This window comes from Xiphias gladius, chromosome 10 (assembly GCF_016859285.1).
Source record: "Xiphias gladius isolate SHS-SW01 ecotype Sanya breed wild chromosome 10, ASM1685928v1, whole genome shotgun sequence".
Lineage (NCBI taxonomy): Eukaryota > Metazoa > Chordata > Actinopteri > Istiophoriformes > Xiphiidae > Xiphias > Xiphias gladius.
The window spans coordinates 8,885,298-8,900,610 of record NC_053409.1 but is presented as its reverse complement, the minus strand read 5'-3'; the positions used below and the strand labels follow the sequence as shown (position 1 = coordinate 8,900,610).

The 15,313-nt window shown below is 41.3% G+C and overlaps 1 protein-coding gene across 2 annotated transcripts; it reads left to right on the top strand.

Annotated features, from left to right (window-relative positions):
* The first annotated feature begins 682 nt into the window (after positions 1–682).
* Positions 683–15,004, top strand: maco1b (macoilin 1b). 2 transcript variants are annotated; one of them, XM_040136697.1, is made up of 11 exons: positions 683–1,097; positions 2,509–2,650; positions 4,480–4,606; positions 5,892–6,015; positions 6,821–6,999; positions 7,872–8,433; positions 10,205–10,363; positions 10,811–10,993; positions 11,126–11,246; positions 12,292–12,466; positions 12,602–15,004. In XM_040136697.1, exons 1-11 carry the CDS (start codon positions 1,018–1,020, stop codon positions 12,802–12,804), a joined length of 2,055 nt encoding a protein of 684 aa, XP_039992631.1. In that variant the 5' UTR covers positions 683–1,017; the 3' UTR covers positions 12,805–15,004. The 2 variants fall into 2 exon arrangements, with proteins under 2 accessions (XP_039992631.1, XP_039992632.1); XM_040136698.1 differs by lacking the exons at positions 12,292–12,466; positions 12,602–15,004 and adding an exon at positions 11,827–12,284.
* Positions 15,005–15,313: the final 309 nt, after the last annotated feature.

The window sequence follows — 15,313 nt, the reverse complement described above, 5'->3', positions numbered from 1 at the left end:
CAAAAACTACCATATTAAAGCAACAGGCCATTCTGTTAAAATGAAGAGCTGATAAACATTTAAGCAATAGAAATACATTTCCAGACCGCACAGTAATTATACGTTATTTTTGTAATTTTTTAAAGAAAGCTATCACTTTAGTTTTGGCAATATCTCTTTAAAATATCTGTCTCTCTCTTCTACCCGTGTTTTTTTTTTTTTTAATCATGCCACTTTTTTATGGCCCTACACACAATGTAATACACAGGGAGCCACGGGTAAAGTGAGTCGTATTAGAAACAACGATAACTGCAACCCCGACTTTTTAGTCAAACGCGCTCATATTCAAGGCAAACATTTTAGCCTGGTAACAAAACCCAGATGGCATACAGGGCCATGGGGCAAGTCTGTCAACGAACCACAGACACAGGCCCTGATATAAATAACGCCCGTGTTCTGGATGGGATGTTTTCTAGTGTCTCGCACTAACGGCATTTCGTCCCAAAGACTGCATATTTTCTGCTCGTAATAATCCTAAAGCAGGAAAGCTCTGAGATGAAGCCCACCTCCGTGCTCAGCTGATTGGTCAATCCGCGGCGCTTGATTTGTCCACAAAAAATCTGATTGGTCTAACGGCGAGACGCTCCACACACAGCGGCCCTCGCCTCCTGGCTGTGTGCTGTTGTCTCTGGCGGAGGGGAGGGGAGGGGAGCGAGCGGCCGCGGTGCTACGTAAGTGGCTCATTTCTGTATCCTTCAAAGAGAGAGGCCTCGGCGGATAGATTGATTGGATATACCAGCCGTCTGACATCTGGCCGTACGTAAAATACAGCGAGGTTTGGGCTTATTGAGCCTGCGCTAACAGAAAAAGAGGAGGTTCCCGAATAGAGTCCTTTATTTATTTCTTTGTTTCCAGTGGGGAAAAATAATAACAGCGACATATACCACAGGCACTTCATTTATTATTTTTGTCCGTATACACAAGAAAACTGGATAAGATTACAGTGGTGACTCGAAGGCCAAAGCCAAGGGGAGGAGGATGAAGCGGCGCAATGCGGACTGCAGCAAACTCCGACGGCCGTTGAAACGGAACCGAATCACCGAGGGTATATACGGCAGGTAACTTGTATTGAGCCTAACGAAGGGGTCCTCCTCACGCAGTAATGGGGGCCACTTAATGGAGATGCCTGCGGCTTGATAGCTGAAGAACGTGAAAATTACTGACGTTGCCATTGATGTGTTAATGAACTGCCACCGCTAGGACGCTTATGAACCTAGCTAGTTGCTAGTGATAGCGCAGTGTATGCTAGCGGTATGTTTTCGTTGTACAATAGTGGGAAGGTAACGCTAGCTGTGAAGCTAAGCTGTAGCGCTAGGCCGCAACACAGCCTGTTTTGAACCATGTCACTAGGTCTCTTTCCACATTAACTGTCTGAAATGAGTTGTAGGGGTTTTTTGAATAATGATTAAAACAGCCCCGACTATCTGTCGTTTCTCAATGTCAGTTGTCATCTGCTAGCCGCGTCAATATTAGCCGCTTCTCCCTTAGCTAATGTAACTTCTGTTAGGTAGCACAGCAGCAGTCTGCTCATTGCCAACTTCGCCACATGAACTTTACTTACCCAGTAATATCCTAACCTATGTCAACATTAACCGTAAACATGAGCTGATAAGTTAGTCTGACTTCTAGAGAGCTTGTGTTGCACTATTCAGTTTGGACAACTTAAAGCTGTTTGTTTGTCCTTCCAGCAACACCTGACAGTTCCCATCTCTATGTGACATCCTATATAGCTGAGAAACCAGATGTTGCAAGCCACTAGTTACACACGTGGCATCTGGAACTAGAGCTCTGGGGCAGTCCTTAAATTATTGAACAGATGCCACCCCCCCAATCACACAAGTCATGCTTTGGAGATTAAAGAACACCCCCACTGTCACTGTCTAGGTCTCACCGTTCTAACAACAAAATGTCACCTGAGATCAAATGTATTTATCTTATTAAACACCTTAAGAAATTAATAAACTGTAGTTTGGCACTGTTGTTATGTCAAAATGTTCAAAGAAGCATCACATAAGAACATACATGTACGTAAGTGCAGACGTAGACCTCTTCCAGTCCAGAATGCCTTCACAAGTATCTTAAGTTTTTATATACTTGTACTATATATATATACCCAGTTGCGTTTTATATCATAAGCTGCTTAGACTAAGTGCAGTGCACACAGCCATCTAATCTGTCAAACAGCAGCTCCAGACATACATCTTAGTCCAGACATCCATCTTACTCCCGACATACATCTTACAGCCCCCCACCACCACCACCACACTCACGAATCAAGCTGAATCTCTTTTTGATGTTTTGACTTAATGATGACTTGCCATATTATTGACTCTTGAGGGTAAAGATTTGTAAAATTCTTGTTGACACAAATCACATTGCCAATATGGGGAAAAAAAAACACTCATGAAGGTGTCAGTGTAATTGCCTTTCAAAACATCTTGTGTCATCCAATTTTTCTTCTCATTTTAGTACCTTCCTGTACCTGAAGTTCCTGGTGGTGTGGGCACTGGTGCTACTTGCAGACTTTGTACTAGAGTTCAGGTTCGAGTACCTCTGGCCATTCTGGCTCTTCATCCGGAGTGTGTACGACTCCTTTAGATACCAGGGGCTGGTGAGTAGCTATGGCCTAATTTTCTTAGGCTGGCATTATGCTTCTCAGAAGAAACATGTTGACTTTAAAAACATATGGAAAGAAGGCCGTTATGGCTAGTTGTAGGTCACAGAGTAGATGGCGCACACATCTTTCAAATCTCACGTATTTGCGTGTCAAGCAAGATGACTGGTGGATTCATCTCCTGTTGGGAGGCAGGTTTGAAACTGAGGTGCAAACAATCGTAAATGTACAAAAGAAATGGCACGTATATGAATGACCCCCATGCACATTTGTTCAGCCTGGAGAAGCGTAATTCCAGGTTTAGACATGTCCATCTTTTCAGACTTCTGTTTTTCTCTGTTCAACACTCAACTTTTACACGTTGACTGTACAGGCACATCAAGTTTGTACTTCATGAGCAAGAACAGAGATGTGCTATGATTATGGACTTAAATTACCCTCCTGTTCTGACTTTCCCATTGAGATGTTGAGGCTTGAAAGTAATCAGCACCACAGGTTGCTGTTGCCATTCTGCGGTAACTTGATTTCCTAAATGTCATATGACTAAAAAAGAGTTAACACCAACATATGCCAAGATAGATTTCTGTTAGAGAAATATGACTAGTAGGTAATGTATGTATATGCTAATTTAGAAGTTACCGACACACAAGCACACAGTGAGACCAAAGTGTCTCTCACACTACAGAACCTGTCTTGTCACTCCATCAGTCTAATTCCTCCATCCAAGAAATAAACAACTTATTGCTGCAGCATTATTGATCAATAATAAGCTGAAGATGTGTCAGCTTTGACTCATAAAGTCATTTCATGCCTTACCTGAGTTTTCCCAATAATCTGATTTCTCTTGTGTGCATATAAACATAATCCCTGGTTTACTTCATTAACAACAGGTTCATTAACAAAAGTGATAGTGTGGAGTAAAGAGTCAGATGATATATCCCCACTATAACTTCAGAATCATAGAGTAACCCGCAGAACATTGGTTCTGAGACAGCAAAACCCAAACAAAAGAAGTAGAAACTTCATGAAAACCTAGGAGACAAAGCAGGGTTGATAAACAGGAGAGAGCAGCTACAAATGAAACAGGCAGAGTGTGCTGCCTGCGATGAACATCCTATTTCAGATTATAAATGTAATGCCATCCTAAAGAATTTAGAGCATTTAGTCAGTTTGCTATCTGTTCAGTTTTGTTCTACTACACTCTCAAAAACAAAAAGCTGTTTTCACCTTTACCTTTTTTGCTGCTTCTTTGGATGAGACCTCTCATCTGACATGACATACAAACTACAGATCTGATCAGGCTTGCGGGTCATTAGTCTGCCTCTTATCTATAATTTTTGTGCAAATAACCATAGTTTCATTTGGCCTTGGGTCCATTATTGATGCCAGACAGCGTGATCTTATTGAAATTCATTGTGTAGGTGTTTGTTTTCTGGTGTGTTTTTGTCTCACAGAGATTTAGAAAGAGAGAACCAAAAATGTGATATTTGTATAACTATTCATGGTAGAATTTTTCATCAATGAAATATGGAGTTTAATCCCCCCAAGACTAGGTCACTACCATTAAAAATGATTAAGATATGGCAACCAGCCTTCCATGAATAGGCGTCCAACAGCTTATGGCTGGATGTCAGGACGGGAACCATTTCCATTTTCCTTTTTTCTTTTTTAATGGAATAGTTTAAGTTTTGCTACTTCATGCGCTGAACTTCTCATTTGTCAAAGTTGAGCATGAAATACTAATAAAGAAAAATAACCTACATATAACCACTCTTTACTGCATATTTTGCCCATTTATTGTAACTACCCTGTCCTCTTCCCAACAGGCCTTCTCAGTATTCTTTGTGTGTGTGGCGTTTACCTCGGACATCATTTGCCTCCTCTTCATCCCAGTGCAATGGCTATTCTTTGCTGCCAGTACCTATGTGTGGGTGCAGTATGTTTGGCACACAGGTACGGCCCTCCTCTGTTTAGGTGTCTTGATATTTGTTAGATTAAATACTGCATATGGGAAATTGGCAAATGCCAGTGATTAGGTTGACTAATGATTTGCGAGGGGCTCATTAGTAAATCAAGAACAGAAGCTACCTCATGGCTATCACCTTTGTGTCTACAGAAGTTCTATTTAACAGTGCAAACAAAAAAAGAAATGAAGGAAGAAGCTTCTGTTTATGTACTCAATAGACAATTTAGATAAATCATCCTTTTAAGTCATAGATCACACTGATTCTTAGAACTTCCATTTGGTGCTTCTGTGAAAAGCAGGTGGGAAAAGTGTTGTGCAATACCCATACACATTGTGTTATCATATTTGCAAATAGCTGGCTTGCTTCTTAGAATTTTGCATGGTATGCGTAAGTGAGCTGTGCTCTGCAGATTAGTTGTCGCTCTGATTTAGCCGTATCCCCCTGTGTTGACCAGAGGCCAGGTGTCAGATTGAAATCCGAGTGCCAGTTGGGGGAGGGAGAAACACAGAGTGGGCCCAAGTTGCTTTTTATTGAGCCCTCTAACTTAACTCACCATTGACATTCACAACCATAGGATGTCACAGGAGTATTAATATCTCTTAGCACTCCAAAGCCTGGCGGTAAAGGTGTCTGAGTGTATTACAGCCAATGAGATGATAGGTGTTTGTCTGTATCCTGACCAGGTGGTCCAGTACATAATGCAGAAATGGGGAGATCGCAGCAGAAGTTTACCAGGTTGTTAGCCTGTTATGGCCATGCAGGCGTGTGCGAGAGAGAGAGGGAGAAAGGCAGATCTATGTTAATCAGGTCTAATGACCATGCCATTCTCCATATTCTAAAAAAAAATAATAATAATTTGGGACAAAGTGGTTTCCACATCGTAGTGTGCACTAGGCCTAAGTCAGCGTTGTTTGTCTAAAAACAGGTCAAGTCTGGGATTCCACTGAATTTGACAAGACCCATACCATACATGAGTTTAAGTATGGATACAAAATTTTCTGAGTCAACATATTTTACAACAAACTGTTTTTGTGTCATTGAGAGGAAAACATTCAGGTTTTAACAATGAAAGAACTGAGAATCTTTTACTCAGCAGAACTATGATAAAACTATGATTTAGGCAGTATCTCATGAAAGAAAAAGGAAACAACGACCAGGCATTCTGTGCCAGTGTTGGCAGTTTTTGATCGTCTTTGCTTTGGACACAATTGGGTTTGATGCATACCCAGTTCTAACATCTTTTTGTCCTGTTTTTTTTTTTCCCCTCCCAGAGAGAGGTGTCTGTTTGCCCACCGTGTCCCTATGGATACTGTTTGTGTACATAGAGGCAGCCATCAGATTCAAAGACCTGAAGAACTTCCACGTGGACTTGTGTCGTCCTTTTGCTGCACACTGGTGAGCCACCTTTGTGTTTTAACTCCGGGGCAGCGGAACACTGTCCTTGACAGGCATGCTTTGATTGAAAGGCATGTCTGGTTTTAGTGTCAACTGTGAATATGCCACCATGGTGCAGAGGAATGATGTGAAGTAAAGACAGCATTATATGAAGTAAATAGTTTTTCTCACAGTTTCATTCACTGCTACACACCACATAAAGTCAATAACGACACATCATTTTCACGACACATAGCAGTTTACTTTGTGGGCCACTTTTTTCCTTCCCTTTGCTCATTTTCATGATAAATCAGTTTAAGGCTGGACTCCCTGAAAATTTTAAAGAATAAATGCACTTAAATATGCCTGATTATACAAGTAGGAACGGCTGTGCCATGTTCAAAAGCAGTTTTACCCCACCACTGACATTATGTTATGTTAGCCATTAGCTTTCAGAAAACTGCCTTTTGGTATTTGTCTATTGGTCTCGTATTATGAAGAGACATTATAAGTAGACACTCTGCACATTAATGATAAATTCTGAAAGAGGATTAAAGGAGCAGTGTGCATTCATATACTGCATAAGGCTAAGAGCGTCTACAGTTTTAATCTAAGGGATCCTTAAAACCTTTGACCTGGATTTGACTGTGTTAAATTATATTGTGCACTGAAGTTGAGCTGTTTACATAGTATAATGAAGAATTATAAGTAATTGATAACTCAATTTTTGCAGCAGTGTTTCTGTGACTGAATCAGCACTTTGTGATTTTTGACCTATAACCAAAGAGTAGACTTTTGAGCCTACTTGTTATGTCCATCTCTTTAGCATTGGCTACCCAGTGGTTACGCTGGGCTTCGGTTTCAAAAGCTACGTAAGCTATAAGATGCGCCTCCGGAAGCAGAAGGAGGTGCAGAAGGAGAATGAGTTTTACATGCAGCTCCTGCAGCAGGCTCTGCCTCCAGAGCAACAGATGCTTCAGAGGCAAGAACGAGAAGCAGAAGAAGGTAAGGTTCAAACCCATGTACTGTAGATACATACTGTAAGCACACATGAGGCACCAGGTTCAGGAAATCTAAGATACACTATCAACTAGATCTGAACAATAAAATCCCAATATTTGATTAAACCTGGAAAAATCACACTGATAGAGATTTCTTCAAGTAGGCATATAGTAATATCTTGTTGCTTATGTCTGGTTAGCTAGCTTGCTGCCGTTAGTCAGTGATGACACATTCATGGGATACTGAAGGATCTGCCAGTCGGTCTTACATCAGTCAGACAGTCAGTTAGTCAGTCAGTCAAGACGGATATTGGATTTAGCAGGTTCCTACCAGATAGTTCAGAAAAAAAGCAGTAATCCATGTTAGTGATACAGAAGTGATTTGGTCCGGTGTGGCACTGCTCCAAAAATAAAAGGTTTTGAAGTGGTGCACTTCATTTGTTAGTTTTGTAAAAACTGTATTGTGTTGGGCCTGGGAGAGCCAGTTCACAAGAGACTTTGATCCTGCTCATGTGATTTAATGGATGGTGACAATAAAGGTGGATCCTAAAAACAGAACTAACTTTTTCACAACCAAACTTTTACCAAGTTCTCGATGGGTTGTCATAAATCCAACATTACTCCAACTTACAATTGCATGATGTGCAGCATTTCCCTCTCTATCCAAATTCTGTGGTTGCAGGTGTACCTGCCTCACTGTTTAAACAAACACCCCATGCACATGGTCCCAAGAGGCTCTGCTCATTGGGTGTGATTGGAGAGGAGCTCTAGTTTTTGTCAAAATTGTAGCCATCAAAGGATTTGTGACCAGACAACCAGTTAGAATATATAATTTCCTCTGTATCCCCTTTATTTCCTTCTTTTTTCATGATGCAGCAGCAGCAGCCAAAGGAATATCTGAAGTGGACACGCCTCCAGTGTCACAGAATGGCGCCCCAGCCAATAAAAAGACATCGGCACCACTGCCGGAACTAGAGTATAGAGAAAAAGGGAAAGAGGGAAGGGGCGGCGGGGAGGCAAAAAAACAGCACAACAGCAACAGCATCCTGCCATCATCAGTGGACTCTAAACTCCAGGAGATGGAGTATATGGAGAACCATATGAACAACAAGAGACTGACCACAGAGCTGGGCAGTACAGAGAACCTGTTGCTTAAAGAGGACAACAATTCCTCCTGCTCCTCCTCATCCTCCTCCTCTTCTAAAAACTACAAAAATGCTAGCAGCAATGCCGCAACTCTCAACTCCTCACCCCGCGGTCATAGTGCTACCAATGGCAGCGTGCCCTCCTCTGCACCATCATCCTCCTCATCTTCAGGGAAGAACGAGAAGAAGCACAAGTTAGCAGTGGGGAAGGGGACATCAGGTGGCTCCCACAGGGATCCCACAGACAACTGTATCCCCAACAACCAACTTAGCAAGCCAGAAGCACTTGTTAGGTAAGAAGCACATGCTCAGACACAGACAAATTCATTGAGACACATACTCATTTAGACCATACTATACTATACTATGCCATACTGTACAATACTATGCTGTACTGTACTAAAAACACTCTACACTGACCAAAACATTGTGGTCACGTGTTATGTGATGAACTATTTTAAGAACTTAAGCTTTGTTTCCTCAAATATTGTATCAAACATAAGCATGCCTTTCACTGAAATGTGTGGTTGAGGCTAGGGATAGCAATTTTTATCAGGGTTACCACGCTTCCTGGAAAACATGGAACAGTTGACCAATTTTCCAGTCATGGAAAACACATGGAAAATGAGAGAAAAAGTAAAATGTCCTGGCAAATATTGTGTGGTCCTGCAAATTTATTTCAACAGTCTCCTGTTTTCGTTTTAGCTGAAAGTGAACTAGGCAATCTACCAGAGCTCCCCAAAACAGATTACATTGCCCACTGAAAGGGCTAAGTTGTGTTCAGGATCATATAAATTTTCAAATGGTAGTTTATGGTTTTTCCTTCAACTCTGGCGAGAAGCTGAGCATCTCAGCACTCACGAGTCATGCACGAGGGCAAAGCCATGTCAGAGTTGCTAGACAATTACACAATGAGAGAAGATAAGTTATAGCCATAGACTGCATGTCTTTTAAGTCAGACTTCCACAGAGAGGAGCGTATTAGTGCATGGTGTGATCCCTGTCTGTCGTACCAGCGATATCTTCACTGAAGTCCTAGAAAATGATCTCTACAAAAGAGTGGGAACCTTGTCTAATTTTCTTGTCTACAAAAGTTCAAAATTATATAACAAAACCATCTATTGGGTGGCTGCAGTTTATTTTGTTGTTTGTTTGTTTATTTTAAGCTTCACTCAGAAAAACAAGTGGCTCCAGTGTTTTTATGGAGTGCACCAATTTTGACAGCTGGTGTACCTGGAGCAAACAAAGAGAGGATCAGAAATTGACAGTACTTTTTTATAGCCAAAACAAATCCATTTAAAAATACCCAAATCTGCCCCTATTCAGCTGACCACCCAAGTTGAGGCTGTTGATGATGTAACAGAAACTGCACAAAGCAAACAGATGGTCATTAAGAACTTCTATTCCTGGTGTGACTTAATTGGACTGAGGGTTTTGAAAAATGTAATCTCACTCTTCTTGTTGTTTGCAATTTTTAGTGTGCGAACATAGTTGATTAAAAAATGTATGTTTTTAAAAACATACGCTTTTTTTTTTTTATCCTAAATCTCAGACTCTCCCGGAAGTTTGACCAGGACTGATAATATTCTTCCCTCAGAATAGAACAAAAAAATGGTTATGAAGCTTCCTTCACCCACTTTCAGGTCCTGTAAGAATGAAGGACATCACCATTTTTACAAAACTCTGGAGCATTAATGTGTTGTGTTCTTTGTTACTCTTTGTATTTGACTCATTTAAAGAAATTAGGCTAGTCTTTGATTTATACGTCTGTATAGATTGAATATGAACTGGCTTTGACAACAATAATAACTGTTTTCTACTGTGATGTAACTGTTTTCGCATGTGCAGCATGCGTGGCTTTATTATTACACCACAGCATCTAGAATCACGTATCCATAAGTACAAGCATGTTGGGGTATAAGGTGTCTAAGGTACAACACTACTAGGAACGCAACTTCATCTGTCCTTAGAGCAATGGCGTTATGCTTTTTCTAGAAACCATGTTCAGTGTCATGTAAGCAGCACATCAGTGGGTCTCCTTTGTTCACACTCCCACCCTGGACAGATTGGAGCAGGACGTTAAAAAGTTGAAGGCAGACCTGCAGGCCAGCCGGCAGGTGGAGCAGGACCTGCGCAGCCAAATTGGCACGCTGGGCAGCGCTGAGCGCTCCATACGCACCGAGCTGGGCCAGCTACGCCAGGAGAACGAGCTGTTGCAGAACAAGTGAGTGGTGCTACTGTCCGACGGGGCTGAGCAAGGTTAGGCAAGTGATTGTTTTGGTTTAGGATCGTTACTATCTGGGGTATTCAGGAGTTCATTGTCATGCATCAGTATAAATAAACACTGTAGGAAAACAGCAGCTGTCAGCAGAAAAATCCTCACAACAGCACTTGCTGCTAAACAGCTTTACATTCACAAGCTAGTTTCTGATTGGGGAAAAAACTCCCAGAATAGTGAAGACTTGTCATTCTATCTGCACTTACATTTTTAGAAGGATGAAAAGATAAAATCACAAATACAAGCCATTTAGACTGGCTTGCTAAACTAATGCTATAAATATTAAACAATGACGAATACATGCAGCACTGGCAAGAAATATTGATTCTGCCACCCCATATATCCTATTTGGTAATGTGCTGTTCTGTGATATGCGTGCCTGTGCACTTGTAGGCTCCATAATGCTGTGCAGGCAAAGCAAAAGGACAAACAGGCAGTGGGCCAACTGGAGAAGAGGCTCAAAGCAGAGCAGGAGGCTCGGGCCACCGCTGAGAAACAGCTCGCAGATGAAAAGAAGCGAAAGAAGCTCGAGGAGGCCACAGCAGCCAGAGCAGTAGCACTAGCAGCAGCGTCCAGGTAGGTGCACATCTGATGTTACAGGTTTAGTTTTCAACAATTATTTTACTCCTGATTTGTTGCTTGTTTATTTCAATGTTGTTATTAGGTTTGATATAATTCACTAATTTTTTTCATCCTTTTTTTTTTCAGAGGGGAGTGCACAGACACGCTGCGGCGGCGGATCACTGAATTAGAAACGGAGTGTAAGAAACTAACAATGGATATCAAGCTAAAGGAGGACCAGATCCGAGAGCTTGAATTAAAAGTGCAGGTGAAGATATTTTTATTAAAGTATTTAGAAAAATTGTTACCATTGAGCTCTGATTACAAAAAATTGTCTAAATTTTTCCAAAGATTTTGTATTTAAATGTATTAGTCTGTTTGTTTATTGTTTGTGTATTGCTTTTTGCAAGGCGCAGTAGGCAAGTTACAATATGCCTGTTAGGTGGACTTTCAAACTGCTTCTGCTTATTGATTCATGAACGTTTGACTCCCTGAGATGTGGCTCTCCTGCAGAGCTGCCTATGTTGCCAGTTTTTACATGCAAATAGCTTTTGAAGCTCTGTCCTAGTCAATTTCCCAGAACTATCTAATGACTGGCTGTACAAGTCAAGTGAACACAGGGTGGAAATGGTGAATATTTCACTTTTTCATCACATAGTAGAGAATATTTCACTTATTTATTTAAATTACCTATTTTACTTTTTAGTATCACAAAACAACAGTGCTCATATATAAGAAAGTAGGACTGTTAATGAATATTCTAAATTTGATTATATAATTGAATTGTAAAAAACAAAACAGAAAACAGACATTTGATTGTGAGAATTAATATTTGATTGTTTGAGCAGCACTATCGCAGACGTCTGCCTTGCGAGTTCTGGCGTGGGCCCCGGATGGTGAACTGAATGCACTGTGTGACGGACAGGAGTCACACATCGGTTTCATTGATTGAAAGAGAAATGTGGGTCAAACCGAAAAGGGCGAATAATTCCACAACATCCGTGTGGTAATGATGGCAGAGAGTTCACAACCCAACTCGGCCACAGAGAGAGTGAGTTGCACTTGGAGCAATCTACAAAGCCCTGTTTGGAAATACTGCGGATGCTGATCAGTAGACGAAAAGCTTTGTGGAACCGCGAAATAAAGTTGTACGCGATCTGTGTAAGCTACAGGCAGCTTACCATTCCAGCACTCCTGAGGGCACATCTCGAAAAATGCACCCAAGTAGTTAGGTGACTCGTTCTTTTGGTTTGTCCTCTTAACCTAACCTCCTGACTTCACCCTGACTGTATCTCTTCTCTTCTGTCTTTCAGGAGCTTCATAAATATAAGGAGAATGAAAAAGACACAGAGGTGCTGATGTCAGCGCTGTCAGCCATGCAGGACAAGACCCAGCACCTGGAGAACAGCCTGAGTGCAGAGACTAGGATCAAACTGGACCTCTTCTCTGCACTGGGAGACGCCAAGAGACAGCTGGAGATTGCACAAGGTCAGCCTGATTGACAAACAAATGATGTATTCACACACGATACACAGAGTGTGAGAACGCATAAAAATAAGTTTGGGGTTTGAATCAAGATATCAGAACCTGTTTTTGGACTGACTTGTTACTGTCTGCTTTCAGGTCAAATCCTGCAGAAGGACCAGGAGATCAAAGACCTGAAGCAGAAGATAGCCGAAGTGATGGCCGTCATGCCCAGCATCTCCTACACAGCCGACACCAGCAGCATGACCCCTGTGGCCCCCCACTACTCCTCCAAGTTCATGGACACCAGTCCCTCCGGCCTAGACCCCAATGCCTCCGTTTACCAGCCACTCAAAAAGTGAACGCTTCGTCCCGCCCCTCCCTCCCCTCCATCCATACTCCCATCATTTTTATTTTACCTGCAGGCCCACCACCTTCCAATTTGTTTGGCATGTCTGCGGCTGAGAACGTTTTTTTTTCTTGGGTTTTTTTGTTCTCTCCTCGCCAGGTCAGAAGGATGTTGTATTGTGTGACTGTGTTTGTTGTAGTTAAGACAAAAGACAAAAAAAAAAAACTTAAAAAGGACATCACATGTCAACTAGGAAGTCCCAGTTTTGTTTTGTTTTTTTTGTTTTTGTTTTTTTTTCTCTTAACTGTCTAGTGAAACCTCACAGAATTGGGTATGTATCTTCATCTCAAGGGTGTTGCTCTCCCATTCGCACCTCCACTGCAACCAGTTACCTGCTCTTTGGTCCTGGGGAATAGCTGCTTTATTTTATTTTTTAATTTTTTTTTTTTTTTTCCCCCTCCTAAAATTGGAAAACAGTTCTCCTTCATGATACAGCCTGACTTGTATCCAACAGTTTCTTTGACAGATTCTTTTTTCCCCCCAAGTAGTATGGGAACATCTGTACAACCAGAGGAATGTAGTGCAAAGTTGGCACAGACTCACCCCTGTTACGTAATTTATTCTTTTAATTCACAATCAGACACCAAATTGACCCTGCCCTCGGCTGCTTTTTTGATTTGGTGGTAAACAGTTTTTAAAGTGTATTGTGTGGTTCTATTTGTTCAGACTTTAAGATTCAAGCATTGATTTCATCAAGCTGGAGGAGATCTTGTGTTGGAAACAAACATAGACCTTGAAACGAAATGAACCCGAGCGGCTCAATATGTTCAGCATCGGTGAAAACAGCTGTTTGGTTTCCCTCGCTCTGTTTTCTGAAAGTTTTTGGTTTTTTTTGTTTTTGAGTTGAAGGAGTGCTGTGAGAGAAGACTGTGTATGTAAGTGTACAGCTTCTCAGTACTCTGCATAGTCTTTCATCAGATGTCATGATCACAGTGCCTTGGGTTGAGGACATAGAGTGAGTGTAATAATGAGAAATGGCCCAGCCCTTCTAAATTAGTTGTGAAGCATCTGGCTAAGCTGAAATGGTTAAGAAGTGGACCGTGCCCAGTCATGAGGGACAAAGTTGCCTTTGGCCACTGATTTGGTTTACAGGCTCCCAACTGATTTCCATACTGGTGGGGAAGCCGATCCATCTTGTGCACTCAAGGGCAGCTTTGTCCCTTATTATACAAGTCACATTTAACAGATACGGCGGACAAGGCCAAATCCAAGACTATTCATTGTTCTCCCATTTTTCCTTTTGTCAGTATGTTGACATGATGTTAGCCACCACAGAGTCTACTGTACACAGGTCTTCACATGTCCGTACACAGAAGCTCATCCATGCTGCTGTTAAACCCCAAATCCTCCAGTTTAGCTATTGCCCCCTCTTTCCTTTTTTGAGTTCCAATTAAAAGTTTTACTGTGGAAAATACATGCTGTTTGAAAGGGAAAACTGTAAAGATGGGCTGTGCAATGTACACAAAGCTTTGGAAATGCCAACTTGAATATAGAAGCTAAATAATTTAATTTAATTCATCTTCCACTTCAGTTTGTGTGCCAAGACTGGAATGCTTGTTTCTCTAGTAATATGTTCAAGAATGTACTGCAAATGCATTGGCTGACATTTTTGTCAAATATCCAGTTAAATATCACTTAATGGAAGTTTCTGTTAAGCGGGTAGAGAAAGTGGTCACCTGCTTGTAGTAGACTGTAGAAAAAATAAGGGACTAGAAAGTCAAATTTCTTTTTGTGAATGTTACAGTATTTGCAACTGTTGGGCAAGTGGCTGTTTTAAAGCAGTTTTCCTTACTCCTGTTTCTGGTTATTATTGTTATTTTCCTGCAGGGAGAAAGTTGCTCGAGTCTGATGTGGTTTCGCCATCATCTGAAATGATCCTTGTTGTGCGTGTGGATTTCACCTACTTTATATGGAGAAGCTTTTTGCGCTCAGATTGCTGACATTGGCTCCTGGGGGGGGGTTGTGAAAATTACCGTTTAGTCAGTTGTTTGGTCAACTGATTGTTGAAAGTATAGAGAAGTGTTTTTGTTTGGTTTTTTTTGTTTTCTTTGCCCACAGTCACTGCTCTGTTTCTCCCCAGGTCTGACCTTGGCTGCGCTCTCGCTCTGTGAGGTCTGCAAGGAATAAACTTTTTTTTTTTTCTTGCAAATTGACTTTTCTCTGCTTGTTGCCGTTACTCGGACCATATGTCTAGATATTTCAAAACAACTTGTCGGCTATGACGACGAGGTTTTTTTTTTGTGTGAAAAGGGCACTTCACCAATTTTATACATCAAGTTCAGTTTATTCGCTTTCTAAACTTTGCCTTTAGGGGATCTAATAAAAGATGCTATTAAGTGGCATTATGGGAGTAGTAGTAGTATCCAGTATTTTTTGTAGCTTAACCCATACTAGAGACTAAAAGTTGGGATATCTCAGCCTCTGTTGCTTCAATTTTGACCTTTTGTTTATAATCTATTGTG